The following is a 20,189-nucleotide window of genomic DNA, read 5'->3' on the forward strand; positions in this document are numbered from 1 at the left end:
CGAAATGGTTTTCACTATTGGATTCTAAATTTCTTGGGGAACATTTTTCACTAAAAATTTCCAGATTTCGAGAATATTTTTCGGAACGAGATTTTTTTGACCATTTTACCCTTTTCTCCAAATTTCACGATATTGGTGTTGTTAGATTCGTATTGATTGTGAGATTCCATTTATGAATAGATTGTGGTGATTTGGAGCGTGCTCGGAAGGGTAAAACTCAAATTTGAGTTACTAGTTGAAGTGTTTTGAGGCAAGCGACTTCTAAATTTTGTTAAACTCTTAGATTACACATGACTACTTTCCTAATTGTGTTGGGGAGTAATGGGGATTGAGGATGAGTTTTATTTGTTGATTGAAATTGTTGTAATTGAAAGATGGGGAATAAAACGAGCTAAATGTGTTATATGTGACTTGAATTTGTTGAATAAGTCATGTGATAACTGATATTGAGGGGATAGAAGAGCATGAGTAGGCTATGATTGATACAGACATTGATGTTGAGACAGACGATGTGTAATACTATGATGTGGTCGTGATATGGTTGTGATTGAGACAGATGATGTGTAATACTATGATGTGATCGTGATATGGTTGTGATTGAGACAGATAATGTGTAATACTATGATGTGATCGTGATATGATTGTGATTGATGACATGTGCATATTCATTATTCATCCCATGTGTGAATTATCTGTTGCATGAGTTCTGAGACACTGATATGAGGATGGATGGATATGAGACACAGTTGAGACTAGCTCCGGCTAGCGATTTGGATGCCGATGGGATCTGGTTCCGGCGGTGATACATGGTCCATGTGTGGCCCCCATGGGTTCTGATTTGAGTATTCAGCGCGGTCTGATTACGTCAACAGATGTGTATCTTAGGACAGACATGCATCACGACTACATGACATCATTATTGCATTTGCATCGCATTTGACTTCATCTTTGTCTGTGGTGTGTGGATTTTTCCTATTTGCCCCTCTTCATGTGATATATGATCTATTTGCTCTTACATGAGGATATGAGATTGATGTTGAGACACTGTTAGATATATCTGTTGATTATGAATTGTGTAGTATAGGTTGTTGGTTCGCTGTTAGAATGAAGTTTCGGTGGTTCGGTTGGGATTGAAAAGAGTTGTTTGTAGTTGCTAGTTTAGCTTAGTTTAGTGTTACTTGCAAGTACCTGTTGCTTTTGGTACTCACCCTTGCTTCTACACAGTTGTGTAGGTTGACAGCTCTATCAGATCCGGCTTATTACTTATCTTCAGATTAGAGCTTCCAGACTTACTTGAGAGGTAGCGGTTCATTGCAGACGTGCCCTCAAGTTATCTATATTTATTGTTCTGTTCTATTCTAGAACTTTACTATGAGACTTGTATATTTTATTCAGATTCCGTATTAGAGGTTTGTACATGTGACAACCAATTCTGGGGTTATGTTGAGTTTATTTAAAGACTTCCGCTTATCTTTCTATCTTATTCTTGTTTTATTAATTCCGCATCGTCGGGTTTTTGGGTGTTAGGCTTACGTGTCCGGTGGGGTTTGGGCACGTGCCATCACATCCGGTTTTGGGGTGTGACATATCTATACTTCAAGTTCATCACCCATACAATTCTAAATGGTTCATGGAAGAAAAATTCTATAATGGAGAAAAAAAGCAAGAACGAAAAGTTTTGGATATTGCAAAGAAAGTCCTAATGCTCTGGAAAAAAAAACTTTGTTATTGTTAGAGACAACATATCAACATAAGATTGTTTACTTTTTAATACTACAATACATGTAGTAAATTTACTCTCTTTTTTTCCATTGCTATTTTTTCTTCTTGATTACCAATTTTCAGCATTTTTTTGGTTATCCTCACTTGCAACTTTTAACTCTCTTATCTTCTCATGTTGAATTGTGCAATTTTCTTAATTCGATTTCCCATTTTGAGCTTCCATCTTTGTAAGTTGGTTCTTAAATAGCATTAGGAAATGACCCTTTAGATTCAAATTTTAATTCTAAAATTGATTTCTACATCAAAGTGATGAATGACTTTTCATATCATAACTTTTCAAATTCTTTCATTATGAGATTTATGATTACGATTAAAAGCAATATCAATGTACTCATTTATCAAGAAAATGATAATTTAATTATTAAAGGGCTTAAGAACTTCAAATTCTACCATTAGGTAATTAAAATATTTATGTTTAATCATATTTTAATTTAGTAGAGGGGCAAAATGGTAATTCAACTTTTCACTTTGCAGCTTCCCACTTATAATAATAATAATAATAAAATATATATATATATATGTTGAATCTCTGTGGATTCTTCATATATTAGCTTCTTTATATTTTAATTTAATAACTGCTAGTTGTAGAAGAAACCGTTAAGACTTCTTCAATTTTTTTTGAAAATATGCCTCTTGAGTTTTTCTTGTGATATGGTTAATTTGTAAGGTTGTAAGCACCTAAAATAGGATAAAATAAATAAATAAGATAAAAGATAAATAAAAAAACTAAACTGAAAAAAGCACAAGTCATTATGGGTATAAACTTTAGTTTTATTTAAAACTGACGATGCTCCTCCACAAGATTGACTAAAGGCGAAGAAATGATTCATTGACGCCTATTTACCAAAGGCCTATTATGAGGCTTTCTAATGCCACGGCCTTGCTTGGGTATGTCCTTCAACTTCATTACTTGAACAATCCTCTGCCTCTTCGCTGAAGAACAATTGATAAGGAAATATCATCAGACATGTTTTGTAGTGCACAATGAGTTATTTAAGTCTACGCGCTATAAGAAACCAAACTAACCATTTTCAACTTCTTGGTAACACTCATGGAGCTTTCGCTTTGTGGCCTCAAGTTTCAAATGTTCTGCATCCTCATCGGGGCATTTCAGTTTCTGATACAACAAAATAATGAACTGTTAGTTAGAAATCGAAGCTTTACATGAACTAGAAATTCACACCCTTCGAATACTCAAGTTTTGTTGAGTAGGCACATGCCTTGTTTGAATTTTTCTCTGGTCAGATTTCTCCTTGAGTTTCATTTCATGATCATTGTTGAGCTTCTGTTCCAGTGTTGGCTTAGTTGTTCTTCCACGTCCTGAGTTGCCTCCGGGAGGCATATTTGGTTTGACAAGTACTGAAGTTTGTTTCTTTTCTTGCTCGTCCTTTTCGCCCACGCTGATTATAACATCTGAAAGAAAATCCACGATTAGATGAAGAATTGAATAGAAAAGACTAGATTTGAAATAATTATAAGGACAAAAGTTTCTACTCACTTCCATCATCATCCATGCCATCAAAGATCTACATTTAATATATAGGGAATGATGAAAACGAGTCAGTTTCAATCATGAAGGTAAAGATAAATGATTTTGTCGAAGAAAGGTAAGACGTTAGGCATACTTGTGACAACTCGATTGAAGTTGTCTGAGGAAAAAGGAAAGGTATGTCCTCCAAGGGTGGGGCAGGAAGTCCTCCGTCTTCTTCATCAACAACAAATGCTTTCGTAGACTCAGATTTCCTTTCTGTACCAATAGTTTCACAACTCACCACATTAGACTTCAATAATGACCTTAAACATAGAATACAGAACACTAAATTTTGGAGGACCTGTTAATGCTGCTCGAGCATCCATCCACTCTTGTACCATTTCAATCCAGCCCCTGTGATGCATGAGAAATGAATAAACACAACGACACTCGTTTACCATATCCATCCAGTCTAATTTAAGTCATTGTAGGGGAATAATCAATGTTTCTACACAACGACAGTTTCTTATATAACCACAATCAAACACAAAAAGTCGAGGTTAAGTGCACAAAGTGGTGAAACTAGGTATATGCTTCGATTACTTAATAGTACTGAAGCAGAAAACTGTACAAATAAGGTAAGGACATCATCACACTCCCTGTATTATCCACGCTAGCATGTAAATTAATAAAAAAACGATATGAAAATCCAACAAAAGCTGCAAGTGATGACAAAATGGTGCGATAACTCAAAAAGAAATATTGTTCAAAACTATATTAAATGGCATCATGTCATAGTTCAGCAGCAATAAAGAAAGAGTGACATACTTGACCATCTTCCTGGCCAGACATCGAATATTTTTTGAGTTGTGCCATCTGAGAGTAGTAACAGACTTCCCAATTTCTGTGTTCTGATATAAAAATATATACATTGAGTACGAATTGCTGATAAAAGAAATTGCAAATCAAATCTATACATTGATAAAAGATCAAACCTGCAGAATCTCCACGGACAAAGCCATCATTTGAAGCCTCTTTAAGCTCTTATATATATTCGAATCAGACTGTCAAAAGAACATAACACTATCAAAACCTTACAACTGAAGACCCTCGACTCAAGGAGAAACATTTCAAAGCAAATAAAAAGGAAACTAAATGGCATCACATTTCTACATTGTTTCATAGACTAACTACAATCATGTATCAATAAAGACAAAAAAAAATTCTTACTTCATAAGGTATAAAAAAAATCAAGTAAACATGTACAAAACCAACAATAGCAAAAAATAGTTCAATTGAAGTGAAGTAAAATCACTCTATTCATACCTCATTTTGATTGTTATCGATGATTTTCTTGATCAATAGAGCCTCGTTAACAACTCGAGACTCTTCCTCTATCTCATCACTCAATGCCTCAACTTCAACATAGCTTTTCTTGATCGATAGAGCCTCGTTAACAACTTGAGACTCTTCCTCTATCTCATCACTCAATGCCTCAACTTCAACATTGCTTTCACTTTTCCTTTTTTCAGCATCACAATCATTTAACTCATTTTTAAACTTTCTTTTACCCTTATCTCCCTCAACATCAACAACATTTTCTGCCTTATCACTATCAAAACCCCCAATTGAGAAGAGTAGCTCATTAATTCCATCTCTTCTTAATTTAAACTCTTTTGGGTGATCAATGGCTGCTACTCTTAATGCAGATTCAATGATATAAAAAATATCCAAGTTTGATGACCTAAAATAGGCTCTCCATTGCCTAAGTTCCCTAGACATCTTTTTCATGATTGTTAATCAAGAACCTTTCTAAACAACAACCCCAAGCTAAAAATATTAACTATCTATAACATTCAGAGAGTAAAAATTCAATCTTTATTATACCCAAAAACTAAAAAATGAATTTTTGACTAAAAACATTAACTATTTATAACTCCCAAAGAGTTAAAAGTTCAATCTTTATCCAATTTTTACACTACTCAGAGACTAAAAATTGGATTTCTGATAAAAAGATTTAACTATCAGTAACACCCAGAGAGTAAAAAATCAATCTTTATCCTATTTTGACAATACCCAAAACCTAAAAATGGAATTTTTGATAACCTGATTAACTATCCATAACACCCAGGAACTAAAAATTGGATTCTTGATTAAAAAAAAAAAAGATCAACTATTTAACCCCCAAATAGTAAAAAGTCCATCTTTATCTAATTTTGATAATATCCAAAATCTAAAATTTTAATTTTTGATGGAAAAAAGTTTGACTATGTATCTCAAGTTCTCATCTAAATTTAATGTTAGTTACAAAATTAATTACAATAATCAATGACTTGATTGTTCTACTATATGTGGAAAAACTTCATAAATGTAAATTTTGGAATGTATATCTCAAGTTCTTAACTGAATTTTAGCCTTTTAGGCCTATTCATTTATGCTTGGTGTAATTTGACAAATATTGTTTTGACATAATGTATTATTACAACAATCACACACACAAGGAAACAAATTAAAGGTCCATATGTATAATGTCACAACTAAGAGCCCGTTTGAATTGACTTTTAAAAAAAAAAAAATTAAGTCAAAGATAAAAAATTAAACTGAAATGTCTTTTAAGTCAAAAAATAAAAAATAATGGAGATCTACATTTGATTTTTGACTTATTTTAAGTCATTTTTAACTTATTTAAAGTTATTTTTGACCTTGCCAAACACTTCCTAACTTATTTAAAGTTACTTTTTATATTTGTCAAACAATTCTAAAAATCAAAACTGACTTTAAAGTAAGTTTAACCAACTTTTAAGTCAATCTCAAAATTCTGGATACGCAAACCTACCAACGTAGTTGTTATTAATTTTGTCATGAAAAACTAGTGGTTTACAAGTTAAACGTACGGTAGGGAAAAAACAAACATACAACAGCTTAGTTGTTCTGACGAGAGTGTTTGAATTGGCTTAAAAGTTGGTTAAACATACTTTTAAGTCGATTTTGACTTCTGGAAGTATTTGACAAATATAAAAAATAACTTAAATAAGTCAAAAATAATTTAAAATAAGTTAAAAAGTGTTTGACAAGGTAAAAATAATTACTTAAAATAAGTTTAAAATAATTTAAAATAAATCAAAAACCAAAAGTAGGTTTTCCTATACTTTTTATTTTTTTACTTAAAAGTCATTTCAGTTTGACTTAAAAGCTACTTTTTTAAGCTAATCCATACGGGCTCTAAGATTATTATAGAATGTCTAGGACTTCTCATAGAATAAAATTCCATATTAATAGGACCATCATAGGGTGACAAAATATGCAATAAATGAAAGTGTAATAGATCATATTTTAATTTAAGAAAATGTTCCCCTCATAATATTGATCTATGTTTTAGTTTTATGAGTTTAAGCTACTTGTGATTTTCTTCATTCTTCCACAAGTCTCTGTATTCTTACGGCTAACCTGCTTGGATCGACTTATTTTAAATGTTTTTTATAAAGTGAAAATAGCTTTTAAATATTTCTTTAGTGTTTGAATAATTTTTAAAAATGAAATTCATGTTCTACTAATTTCTCTACTTTACCAAATACTCAAAAGTTAAAAGCTTTAACCCTTTGTAGTTTGTACTCATTTATTGTAATACCTCTTTCCTTTTCCTTTCCATTTGATGTTAGGAATTCATTTTTAAGGCCCGACTAATCTGAATTTGTATTGAAAAATTCTCTCACTATCAAAGACGACTTCTTATAAACTTCTAGAGCTTGAATTCGAGAAGTTTGTTAAATATGGAGAAGTATTAATTACCAGGACAGCATAACTTTTGTCTTTTGATGATAATAAAACTTGAAATATGGTCCATGGGGCCTTTATTTTGAAAATAATTCAATAATTAGTTTTATAGTAGAACCTATGAATCACATACATATGCACGGACCATGTTTTTCTAATTTCTATAAAAAAAAAAAATTATGTCCTCTATTCAAAAAAATTTACTTGTATAGATGTCCACATCATACCTACCTTAAAAACAGAACAGAAACTTCTAGCAAGTCCCATATAGCTATCACAATATAATAATGACAACACAAGTACCAAAATATGTTGAGCCAAGGACTCAAAAAATGAACAATGTAGCTAACCATCTGGAGCCATGGCTACAATTGGAAGGCAAAGTTGTGTTTGTAACGGGTGCGTCGGCGGGGCTTGGCCGCGAATTCTGCCTTGACCTAGCTAGTTCCGGGTGCAGAGTCGTGGCGGCTGCTCGTAGGGGGGACCGGTTGAAGTCCCTTTGTGATGAAATTAATACAATGGCTAGTTCAAATTCTCATTTAGTTAGAGCTATGGCTATTGAACTTGATGTTACTACTGATGGTAAAACTATTGAAGCATCAGTAAAGAAAGTTTGGGATGCTTTTGGTCACATTGATGCTCTTATTAACAATGCTGGCGTTAGAGGTACGTACGTAAAAAAGTTTATACCAACAAAATGTATGTGTCCTTGGTTAGTAAAAACACGAATAAATAAGTAGTTTCATATGAAATTCACAAAATATTTATATTTAATACTTGTAGTCACGATGGAGCTAAAATACTAAAATATATATCATATCTAATTAGATTCGACTCATAACATAACACTGTCAATAAATAAAATATGTATTAATATCCAAGGAGATTAATTCAACAATTTATATAATAATAATATATAGTTTTAAAAAATTGTATTTTATAGTTTTATTTCTTTGCCTTTGTTTGGTAAGTTATTGAAAGTTTTCAATGAGATCCAAAATAATATCCTAAATAAAATCTTGATTTCGTGCTTGATACTCTTCATAGAGATCTCAAATGAGGGAACTCTTATTCGTAATAGATCTGATCAATTATTCATCCTACGTCCTCTACGTTTTTGACAATCTATCTTGGTTTTAGTAGAGTAGATTCGTGAATTCCAAATCATTAATTCATTGAACTTCTAATAATTGTTCTATATATGCAGTATAATTTTTCGACATAAGCTACTTTAATTTAATTTCATATATAGTATATAATATGAATATATTTTTTGTTTATATATAGGAGGAATAAAATCTTCAGTGGATAATTCAGAGGAAGAGTGGGAAAACACTTTAAGAACAAATTTGACAGGATCTTGGTTAGTTTCCAAATATGTTGGAAGACAAATGCAAGCTTCAAAAAAAGAAGGCTTAATTATTAATATTTCATCAATTTCTGGTTTAAATAGAGCTTTAATGCTTGGTGGTATCGCTTATAGTTCCTCTAAGGCTGCTATGGATTCTATGACAAAGGTTATAACCTAACCCTAAATGACGTTTGTCGTATCAAACACATATCTTACTAACTTTATTTATGAAATTTGCAGATAATGGCATTAGAATTGGGAGAACACAATATTAGAGTGAATGCAATAGCTACAGGTCTTTTCAAATCAGAGATTACTGAGAATTTAGTGAAAAAAGATTGGCTAAAAAATGTAGCAAAAAGAAGTATTCCACTTAAACTTTTGGTACAACTGATCCAGCATTGACTTCACTTTTGAGATATTTGGTCCATGATTCTTTAAATTATGTATCTGGCAATATATTTATTGTTGATGCTGGATTCACACTACCTGACGTCCCTATCTTTTCTTCTCTCTAAGTTATGCCACTTGATGATCAGACATCTTCTGTAATGATATGTCACTATAATAATCAAATTTTCTTTGGAAGCATCCATAAGATATTTGGGCAAATGGCATAGATATAAAATGATTTTTCTATGTATTATATTAATGAATTTTTGTTGATGTTGTTGTAATAAGAAATGTTGTAAACTCGTCAGTTAGCTTCGTTGGACCTGTTCCTTTGACATATTTCAATCGTCAGTTTCCTTCTTCATCAACACTTGCTGCAGACACGTCAGTCAGCTTCGTTGGACCTGTTCCTTTGACATGTTTCAATCATCAGCTTCCTTCTTCTTCAACAGTATCTAGTGATCCCTTCATATCATATAATGGTAACTTATGATTTAATACGATGTTTAAGAAATAAATAAAGAATTTTTATGACTATAATAATTAACATGTTATTAAGTGTGCAATGAAAAGTTTAAAATCAAATATAAAAAATCAGAGGCGTATCCAGGATTTTGGCTAGATGGGTGCACGATTACGAAAAAATGTATCTTAAATATAAATTTGATCGATTTGACTTTTTGATTTTTAATATGAACCATTAAATTTTAAAATTTATAGGTCCAAAATATATAATACTACTAGTTTTAAATTTTAATATACACATTTGATTTAATTATATAAAAAATTTACAGTGCTAAATTTTTTAGGAATTTGCAATGTAACACACTTGAAAATTTTGAAAGATTAAAGGGGAAAAAAAGCAAAATTAGTTGAAACGTCAAAAGTGTAACTGAGAACCTCTTGAAGAGGTGTTACTCAAAAAGACAACATAGATATAAAATTTAAATTTCTATCCTCACTTAGATAGGTGCACCCAATCATCATCATTGTATTATTATATGATACTTTGAACATGGGTTCACAAATCTATATTTAAATATATTTTTTTAAATATGACACTACTATATATGATCTAGAGAGGGGAGCATGGGTTCACGTGAACCCACGGCACCCCCTCTAGATACGCCTCTGTAAAAAATGTGTTCTTATTATTAAGGACTCCCTTCTTTGGTTTGAGTTAGCTAAAATAGAATTATAATTGTCCCCGTTTGTCATGTCATGATTTGCATAAAAAAAGAATGAAGAAAAAACAGTGCAATATTTGTTTTTGTTCTTTTGTTTCATTTAATCCTTTTAAGTTTGCATGAGATGGTGACACCAACCTAAAACTAATTTGCCGACAATGAGAAACTAGAATAATTAACTAGAGCAAAACACATGAATTAAAACATAACGAATTAGGGGCTAAGATATGCAATTTATAAAATTAATTATAGTGATTAGGACAGTTTTCTTGGCATGAAATTAAATTTGAGAATGTTTATTACACTATTAGAAAATATGGAATCAACGAATTTATCGGTGCTAATCCGTCGCTAGAAAAAACTCCTTGCGAATTTTCTTATAATCTACCGCTAAATAAAATTAACACAAAATTTTAATTATTTAACTACGAAATTTGTGTGTCGTTAATTCTGTATTTTCTAATATTGCTATTTTTCTTAATGTTAATATCACTAAAAAGGATTAATGTCTTCCAACCTTCATATATATAGTTTAATGAGTTAATCTCTCAAAATGCCACTTAACTTTGAAAATATATGTAGCAAAGTTATTGAACTTTGTTTTATATTAATAAAATCACTCAACTTAGACATTTGTATCAATAAAATCACTCATATAAATTTATCATTCAAAAAAATTGACATGAAAAATAAATTATCTTCTTATATCATATTAAACATCTCATCTAAACAATTTTAAGAAATTGCATCTATTTAATTTCCTTAATAGAGGATTTGATGGGGTTGGAGTTTGTGGGTGGCTGGGGTGTCACCACTCACATTGATTAGTACGTTATTTCAATTATTTTATGAATAATTTTTATGAGAGTTCTTAATGGAAACATTATATGATTTTATTTTTTTTGTTTTTCAACTAGTATTCGGTATCTATATCGAAACTTTGACTAAATCTGGATTCACGTCGAAATAGATAAAACACTCTCTAATAAAGATGACTCCGTATCAAGAAGACTCAAACTCAAGACCTCTAATTAAAAATAAAGAAATACTTACTAGTTACCACGTGAATAACACTTTATTTATTTTATTTTAAGAAGCCAAAGCTAGGTGTCAAATCCTAATAACTGGACATTTCTATAATTTAGTTTGGTGGTACTAATTGTCGTCTGATGATTAGTTAATATATTAAAGATTGAAAAATCTATAATTTAATTGGGTCAAATTTAAAGTTCTTTTCCATTTGAAACTACTCAGTTTGTGTTGCGTGACATTTATTCATCATACAGAAACCAAAATTCAGATATATAAATTATAGTATTAATTTACATATAAAAGAAATATATAGAAGTACGTAGTTTTGTTTGTTGGGTTCTTGAAATGTGAAGGGATAAGGAGTGCATATGATAAAGAACACACATGGTGTATATGGGCAATTATCAAACTCTCATTTTCAATTTATTTTTAAAAAAAAGCAGCTTGCAAAACACAGGTGGGCCTGTGCCTTGTAAGGCTAAAAGTTGTCATAGCCCTACAAGGCTAAAAGCAGCCATAGCCTTGTAAGGCACATGGATTTCTGTGTCTTGCGGTGAAAACCCTGATTTAAACGTCGTTAAAATTTATTGCCCTTTTGATTTGATAAATAATTTAGTTGCCTTTTTGAAATTTTCAAAAAAAATTATTGTCATTTTGATTCCGAACTCGACAAATTGGTGTCTTCCGTTATTAGCCATGAGGTGCTATTAACTGGAAAGAAATTGACAATTGAATCCATGTGGGTTGCCACTGATTTTGTACCAGAGGTTCCGTTATTAGCCATGAGGTGCTATTAACTGGAAAGAAATTGACAATTGAATCCATGTGGGTTGCCACTGATTTTGTACCAGAGGTTTCAATTTTGTTGGATTATAATTTTATTATCGTATTATAAGTCAAGTCTTGATATATTGAGATAGGTAATTAAATATTAGGTGTATTGTATTAATTGAATATCCTTAAAGTTATTGATAATGGGAGGAATTAAGACTTACCGCTATGCTTGAACTTTAGGAAATTGATTATAGATTGGGTGAGTTTTTGAGTCTAGGATAGACATAGAGTAATATGAATGTCTATAGACCCGTTAACTTATAAATTATGCATACGTGATAGATTGAGAATGTTCGGAGGCCTTGAGGAAAGGAAAAGCGTTGGAGAAGTAGCTTGCCCAACTTCGGTTCTTCGGTGGAGGTAGGTTAATGTAATGACCCTAAAGGTCATTTTTGGAAATTTTCATAAAATGACCGTTTTACCCCTCCCGATAATTGCCCCGAGTCCTAATTGTTGTATTTTCGAAGTTGGTTTGAAGGAAAATTGATGAAAAGTTGAGTTTTTGGAAAGTTGAGTTTTTAAGAGTTAAAGTTTGGTTAAAAGTGTTATTTCGAGTCATTTGGAGTTTCGAGACTCGAATCGAATTTCCGTCGATTCCAGCAGTTTTAGAATATCAAAACGGGTCAATGAGAATTTATGGAGTCGAATTTGGAGTTAAAACGAAGATTTGAGGTCCTAAGTTGCTAAAATTGTGAAATTTTGATCAAGAGTTGACTTTGGTCAACAAACAAGGTTCCGGTGCTCGAAATGGAATTCTGAGGGCATCGTTGGATTCAGGGGGTGATTCTAAGTCTAGAATGAGTCTTGGTTGAATTTTTAGAGGCCCCGAGTGCGTTTCGAGTTTTTGAACCTAAAGTTAGTTTCTTGACGCCTTATCGGATACCGGGTCAAGGAGACCTCGAATTCAAATTCCGACGATTTCATTGAGTCCGAAATGTCATTTTCAAGCTAGTAGCATATTTGGTTTGTATTCGGGAAGTGCCAAATGAGTTTTGGGTGAGCTTTTAAGCTTCTTGGATGCTTTGACACTATTTCAGCAAATTGTGGCAACTAAAGGGTTCATTATTAGTTTTAAGGGTCGAAAAATTATTCCGAAGGTTCTGAAATTTTGAGAATGAATTATAGGACTTATCTGCAAATTTTGGTGCATTTTCGCTAACCCGAGATTGGACTTTTATCGCAAATAAGAAATAATTATTTACCGAGTAGAAATGATATTTGACTGGGCAAACGAGCATGAAATTGAGCTCCGATTGAACGAGCAGGTCCGTATCATTATTTAAGACATTTACAAAAAAGAATCGGGTCATTTCACTGTCGTATGAGGAAATTACGGACTTTTTAGTGAAAGATTAACTGCTGTTTTCTGGTGCATAACAGCCATGTACTGTTATAAAAATCTCAGACTGTGTTCATTTGGTATTTTGAGCATATCGGGAGTTCTAGAGATCGGAATGGAGTGATTCTTACGGGTTTCTTCTTGAATTAATATGAGGGTTAGTATTCAATCTTCAATTCGACATTTTCTCATAATTTCTTTATCTGGTTTTTTTTTCCCCTATCCGTAAACCTCTTGGGAAAAATTGGGGTTTTATCGATTTGGACTCCCTTTTTGATGAAAAATGTATATTTACGATCCTTATGTTATGGGTAAACTGATTTTAACATAAAATTATTGATTCATCGATTATTTTCATCATATTAACCGCATACAATTTGGACTTTCCCGGTAAAGTTAAAGTTTGATAAATTGAGAATTTCAAGGTCGATCTTAACTCCGTTTTTGATGAAATTTCATATTTGAACTTATCTAAGCATGGGTAAGATGTTTTTCAAGAGATATTTCATTTTCGAGTCGGGGTTTCGGATCCGAATATTTTAGGCTTCTTCAAGAACGTGGATTTTATTTCAAATTGAGTTGGTGAATTGATTTCAACTCCGTTTTCAAATTGGTTTTCACCATTAGCTTCCAAATACTTTAAGGATCATTTTACATCAAAAATTTCCAGATTTGGGTATCGTTTTCCGATATGAGACTTTTGGACCGTTTTGCCCTTTTTCCCTAAATTTCTTGATTTTGGTGTCATTGGACTCGAATTATGATTGTGAATAATTGTTTGAATAGATTATCGTGATCCGGATTCTACTCGGAAAGGAAAGGCTCAAGTCAAGTAACTTTTGGAGTTCGTTTTAAGGCAAGTGGCTTCCAAACTTTGTAAAACTCTTAGACTACGCATGACTACTTTTCTAATTGTGTTGGGGAGTAATGGGGACTGAGGATGGGTTTTATTTGTTGATTGAAATTGTTGTAAATGAAAGATGGGGAATAAAACGAGCTAAATGTGTTAAATGTGACTTGAATTTGTTGAATAAGTCATGTGATAACTGATATTGAGGGGATAGAAGAGCATGAGTAGGCTATGATTGATACAGACCTTGATGTTGAGACAGATGATGTGTAATACTATGATGTGGTCGTGATATGATTGTGATTGAGACAGGTGATGTGTAATACTATGATGTGGTCGTGATATGGTTGTGATTGAGACAGGTGATGTGTAATACTATGATGTAGTCGTGATATGGTTGTGATTGAGACAGATGATGTGTAATACTATGATGTGGTCGTGATATGGTTGTGATTGAGACAGATGATGTGTAATACTATGATGTGATCGTGAGATGATTGTGATTGATGACATGTGCATATTCATTATTCATCCCATGTGTGAACTATCTGTTGCATGAGTTCTGAGACACTGATATGAGGATGGATGGATATGAGACACAGTTGAGACTAGCTCCGGCTAGCGATTTGGATGCCGATGGGATCTGGTTCCGGCGGTGATACATGGTCCATGTGTGGCCCCCATGGGTTCTGATTGAGTATTCAGCGCGGACTGATTACGTTAACAGATGTGTATCGTAGGACAGACATGCATCACGACTACATGACATCATTATTGCATTTTGCATCGCATTTGCCTTATCTTTGTCTGTGATGTGTGGATTGTATCGGTTTACCCTTCTTATGTGGAATTTGATCTATTTGCTCTTATTTGTTGATCTGAGGTTGATGAGGATATACTGTTGGTTCTGGCTGTTGAATATGATCTGTTTAGTATAGGTTGGTTGGTTTGCTGCTAGATTGAAGTTTCAGTGGTTCGGTTGGGATTGAAATGAGTTGTTTGTAGCTGCTAGTTTTGCTTAGTTTAGAGTTACTTGCGAGAACCTGTGGTTTTCGGTACTCACCCTTGCTTCTACACAATTGTGTAGGTTGACAGCTCTCTCTCAGATTCGGCTTAGTATTTTCTTTAGCAGATTGAGCTTCGGGACATACTCGAGAGGTAGCGGTTCATTCCAGACGTGCCCTTGAGTTATCTTTACTTTCAGTTTTGTTCTATTCGAGAACTAGACTCTGAGACTTGTATATTTTTATTCGAATTCTGTATTTAGAGGTTTGTACATGTGACAACCAAATTCTGGGTAGTGTTGAGTCTTAATTCAAGTCTTCCGCTTATTTATTATCTTTTATTCTCGTATTTCTACTTCTCTATCGTTGTGGTTGGGTTAGGCTGACGTGTCCGGTGGGAAATGGACACGTGCCATCACATCCGGATTTGGGGTGTGACAGTTATGGTTTATTCTATTTGATAGATAGACTCTTAATAGTGATTGATATGCATTGAATGATATTGTGAAGTTCTTTATGTACTTGATTGTGTGATTGTGTAGCTTGGTTGTGTGGTTTGTGATTGGTCTAAAATCCTGAGACCGTGGAATTTATAATCTTGAACTCTCTCTATCGAAGCGATGCCTTGAATAAAGAAGGCTTGATGAAATATTGTTAATGAATTGAAAAGTGGTGATAATAAATGATAAATTAATGATATTATTGGATTGGAGTGTCACGTTCCGACACGTTATAATTGGATCGAAGTGTCACGTTCTGACACGGTATTATTGGATCGAAATGTCACGTTTCGACACAGTATAATTGGATCGGAGTGTCACGTTCTGACACGGTATTATTGGATCGGAGTGTCACGTTCCGACACGGTATAATTGGATCGGAGTATCACGTTCCGACATGGTAACATTAAAGGAAAAAACTATTGAATTAACTTAATGTACTCAATCTCAAAGAACTCAATTCCCAAATTAGTTTGGTTTAGCGGCATGAGTCCTCATATGTGATCTTGATATTGTTGACTGATTACGTAATTACTTTAGTGTTGTTGACACTGGTTCATGTGTTTGTTGCTTGCCACCTGCTAAGTGTCATAGTTGATTTTATAATACTATTATTCATTACATATTAGTTTCTATTTTAGGTTGGCCGATAATATCTACTCAGTACATGTTGCCTTGTACTGAGCCTTACTTGTGTTTTTCTTTGTTTTCTTTTTGTAGAGTGCATCGAGTGTATCAGTGACTTCGACTCGCCCTCAGCTCTAACCAGTCTCCAGCACATCAAGTTCCAGGGTAAGCTATTCATTCCAGCTCGTGTTGGATTCTCTTGGTCATGGCATGATGTCCTTAGTTTTCGGACATAAACTATGTTATTCATTTATTTTGGTGTCTTTAATACTCTTAGACTTAGTATTTGAAAATTAGATGTCTTTGATGTGATGACTTTCAGATTTTAGGGATAATAAGTGTTAGACTTTAGAGGTTTATTTGATTGGTTACTTTAATAAGTTTTGAGCTTCCGCATTATTGTTGTTATTCATAGTTGAATTATTGATATATGTTGGGATTTGGATTCCTTGGTTTGCCCACTTAGGAGGTTAAGTGTGGGTGCCACGCACGACTCATTTTGGATCGTGACAAATTTTGTCATGAAAAACTAGTGGTTTACAAGTTTTACGTACTGTAGGGAAAAAACAAACGTACAACAACTTAGTTGTTCTGACAAGAGTGTTTAAATTGGCTTAAAAGTTGGTCAAACATACTTTTAAGTCGATTTTGACTTCTGGAAATGTTTGGCAAATATAAAAATTAACTTAAAATAAGTCAAAAATGATTTAAAATAACTTAGAAAGTGTTTGGCGAGGTAAAAAAAATGACTTAAAATAAGTTTAAAATAAATCAAAAACCAAAAATAGGTTTCCCCATACTTTTTATTTTTTAACTCAAAAGTTATTTCAATTTGACTTAAAAGCTACTTTTTTAAGCTAATTCAAACGGGCTCTAAGATTATTATAAAATGTCTAGGACTTCTCATAGAATAGAATTCCATATTTATAGGACCATCATAGGGTGACAAAATATGCAATAAATGAAAGTGTAATAGATCATATTTTAATTTAAGAAAATGTTCCCCTCATAATATTGATCTATGTTTTAGTTTTATGAGTTTAAGCTACTTGTGATTTTCTTCTTTCTTCCACAAGTCTTTGTCTTCTTGCTACTAACCTTAGATCGACTTATTTTAAGTGTTTTTTATAAAGTGAAAATAGCTTTTAAATATTTCTTTAGTGTTTGGATAATTTTTAAAAATGAAATTAATGTTCTGCTGATTTCTCTACTTTACCAAATACTCAAAAGTTAAAAGCTTTAGCCCTTTGTAGTTTGTACTCATCTATTGTAATACCTCTTTCCTTTTCGTTTCCATTTGATGATAGGAATTCGTTTTTAAGGCCCAACTAATCTGAATTTGTACTAAAAAAATCTCTCACTATCAAAGACAACTTCTTATAAACTTCTAGAGCTTAAATTCGAGATGTTTGTTAAAGATGGAGAAGTATTAATTACCAGGCGAGCATAACTTTTGATGATAATAAAACTTATAATATGATCCATTGGGCCCTTATCCTTAGTAGAACCTATGAACCACATACATATGCATGGACCATGTTTTTCTAATTTCTATTAAAAAAATTTATGTTCCCTATTCGAAATTTTTCTTGTATATATGTACACATCTTACCTACCTTAAAAACAGAACAGAGACTTCTAACAAGTCCCATAGCTAGCACAATATAATAATGACAACACAAGTACCAAAATATGTTGAGCCAAGGACTCAAAAAATGAACAATGTAGCTAACCATCTGGAGCCATGGCTACAATTGGAAGGCAAAGTGGTGTTTGTAACCGGTGCGTCGGCGGGGCTCGGCCGCGAATTCTGCCTTGACCTAGCTAGGTCCGGGTGCAGAGTCGTGGCGGGTGCTCGTCGAGCGGACAGGTTGAAGTCCCTTTGTGATGAAATTAATACAAATTCTCATTTGGTTAGAGCTATGGCTATTGAACTTGATGTTACTGCTGATGGTAAAACTATTGAAGCATCAGTAAAGAAAGCTTGGGATGCTTTTGGTCACATTGATGCTCTTATTAACAATGCTGGCGTTAGAGGTACGTACGTAAAAAAGTTTATACCAACAATATGTATGTGTTCTTGGTTAGTAAAAACACGAATGAATAAATAAGTAGTTTCGTATGAAATTCACAAAATATTTATATTTAATACTTGTAGTCACGATGGAGCTAAAATACTAAAAGATATATCACATTTAAGATTCGACTCATAACATGACATACTTTTTGAACCGCTTTGTCACTAAATAAAATATTTATTTATACCAAAGGAGATTAATTCAACAATTTATATAATTATTATTATTATTATTATTATTATTATTATTTTAAAAAAAATGTATTTTATAGTTTTTTTCTTAGCCTTTGTTTGGTAAGTTATTGAAAGGACAAGATCCGAAATAATATCCTAATAAAATCTTGATTTCATGCTTGATACTCTTATTATCCGTATTAGATCTGACCAATTATTCATCCTACGTCCTTTACATTTTTGACAATATATCCATCTTGGTCTTAGTAGAGTAGAATATTCGTGAATTTCGGATCATTAATTCATTGCACTTCTTATTATTTTTCGGCACAAGCTACTTTAATTTAATTTTATATATATCTATATATATAATATGAATCTATTTTGTGTTTATACATAGGAGGAACAAAATTTTCAGTGGATGTTTCTGAGGAAGAGTGGGAAAACACTTTCAGAACAAATTTGACAGGATCTTGGTTAGTTTCCAAATATGTTGGAAGACAAATGCAAGCTTCAAAAAAAGGAGGCTCAATTATTAATATTTCATCACTTTCTGGTTTAAATAGAGCTTTATTGCCGGGTTGTATTGCTTATAGTTCCTCCAAGGCTGGTATGGATACTATGACAAAGGTTATAAACTAACCCTAAATGAAAAGTTAAATTTTGTTTGGTACCAAGAAAAACATTTTTTGATCATTTTTAGTGTTCGGTTGTTAGAAAATATTTTTTTCACTAAAAAGGGAAAAATGACTTTTCTCATTTTATGTTTAGAAAATGAAAAATGACGTTTGTCTTATCAAACACCTATCATACTAACTTTGTTTATGAAATTTGCAGATAATGGCATTAGAATTGGGAGAACACAATATTAGAGTGAATACAATAGCTCCAGGTATTTTCAAATCAGAGATTACTGAGAATTTAATGAAAAAAGATTGGCTAAAAAATGTAGCAAAAAGAAGCATTCCACTTAAAACTTTTGGTACAACTGATCCAGCATTGACTTCACTAGTGAGATATTTGGTCCATGATTCTTCAAATTATGTATCTGGCAATATATTTATTGTTGATGCTGGTTACTCACTACCTGGCTTTCCTATCTTTTCTTCTCTCTAAGTTATGCCACTTGATGATCACTTCAGCCAGACATCTTCATAACAGTCATCTTATGTAACGTTATGCATGTCACTATAATAGTCGAATTTTCTCTAAAAGTCCATAAGATATTTGGGCAAGTGGCGTAGTTATACAAAGATTTTTCTATGTATTATATTAATGAATTATTTTCTTCTTGTTGTTGTTATTGTTGTTGTAATAAGAAATGTTTCCTAGCTAGATATTATGAAATGTTTCCTAGTATTACCTTTTCTTGAAATATGATGGCAAATATTTGAATATGAATGGTCCCTAGCTAGCTATTATTGTCATTTAATGTGAAGGAACATGCATGGGCGGATTAGGGTACTGCAAAAGGTAGTTTAATTTTCTTCGAAATCTTTAATTTTATTTTGTATATGTATTTGTATATTATAGATATATATATGTTGAATCTCCTTGCGCGTTTATATGTGTATATATATGTTGAATCTCTGTGGCTTCTTCATAAATTAACTTCTTTATATTTTAAATTCATGTAGTGAAAATTTTGATTACACTACTAGTTAAAAGGTGCAAATAACATATATTATGTGTTGAGGATAAATGACGTTTGAGATTATTTGATTGTTTCTTGCGTCGACTTACAAATGCACCAATTCGTACAATAGATGTGAACTATGATAATTGAATGTCTGA

General features: G+C 32.4%; 2 protein-coding genes and 1 pseudogene across 2 annotated transcripts; 2 read left to right on the top strand and 1 right to left on the bottom strand.

Moving 5' to 3' along the window:
- Nucleotides 1-2,608: 2,608 nt before the first annotated feature.
- LOC125833968 (probable mediator of RNA polymerase II transcription subunit 26b) lies at nucleotides 2,609-5,044 on the bottom strand. The gene is made up of 9 exons (XM_049513144.1): nucleotides 4,580-5,044; nucleotides 4,249-4,317; nucleotides 4,082-4,164; nucleotides 3,615-3,667; nucleotides 3,408-3,529; nucleotides 3,281-3,308; nucleotides 2,966-3,195; nucleotides 2,809-2,899; nucleotides 2,609-2,715 (listed from the first exon to the last, which is right to left on the bottom strand). The coding sequence occupies exons 1-9, from the start codon at nucleotides 5,042-5,044 to the stop codon at nucleotides 2,609-2,611; spliced, it is 1,248 nt and encodes a 415-aa protein (XP_049369101.1).
- Nucleotides 5,045-7,314: 2,270 nt separating this feature from the next.
- Nucleotides 7,315-8,896, top strand: LOC125833978 (uncharacterized; annotated as a pseudogene).
- Nucleotides 8,897-17,814: 8,918 nt separating this feature from the next.
- LOC125833987 (uncharacterized) lies at nucleotides 17,815-19,794 on the top strand. The gene is made up of 4 exons (XM_049513164.1): nucleotides 17,815-17,915; nucleotides 18,063-18,181; nucleotides 18,796-19,025; nucleotides 19,233-19,794. The coding sequence occupies exons 1-4, from the start codon at nucleotides 17,815-17,817 to the stop codon at nucleotides 19,509-19,511; spliced, it is 729 nt and encodes a 242-aa protein (XP_049369121.1). The 3' UTR covers nucleotides 19,512-19,794.
- Nucleotides 19,795-20,189: the final 395 nt, after the last annotated feature.

This window comes from Solanum verrucosum, unplaced genomic scaffold (assembly GCF_900185275.1).
Source record: "Solanum verrucosum unplaced genomic scaffold, falcon-dt-bn FXZP01000285.1, whole genome shotgun sequence".
NCBI lineage: Eukaryota > Viridiplantae > Streptophyta > Magnoliopsida > Solanales > Solanaceae > Solanum > Solanum verrucosum.

Coding starts and splice junctions, on each gene's coding strand:
- LOC125833968 (XM_049513144.1), bottom strand. CDS start 5,044: ATGAAAAAGATGTCTAGGGAACTTAGGCAATGGAGAGCCTATTTTAGG. Junction 4,318..4,579: donor TCGATAACAATCAAAATGAG/GTATGAATAGAG, acceptor TTCTTTTGACAG/TCTGATTCGAATATATATAA. Junction 2,716..2,808: donor TTACCAAGAAGTTGAAAATG/GTTAGTTTGGTT, acceptor ATTGTTCTTCAG/CGAAGAGGCAGAGGATTGTT.
- LOC125833987 (XM_049513164.1), top strand. CDS start 17,815: ATGACAACACAAGTACCAAAATATGTTGAGCCAAGGACTCAAAAAATG. Junction 18,182..18,795: donor TAACAATGCTGGCGTTAGAG/GTACGTACGTAA, acceptor GTTTATACATAG/GAGGAACAAAATTTTCAGTG. Junction 19,026..19,232: donor GTATGGATACTATGACAAAG/GTTATAAACTAA, acceptor TGAAATTTGCAG/ATAATGGCATTAGAATTGGG.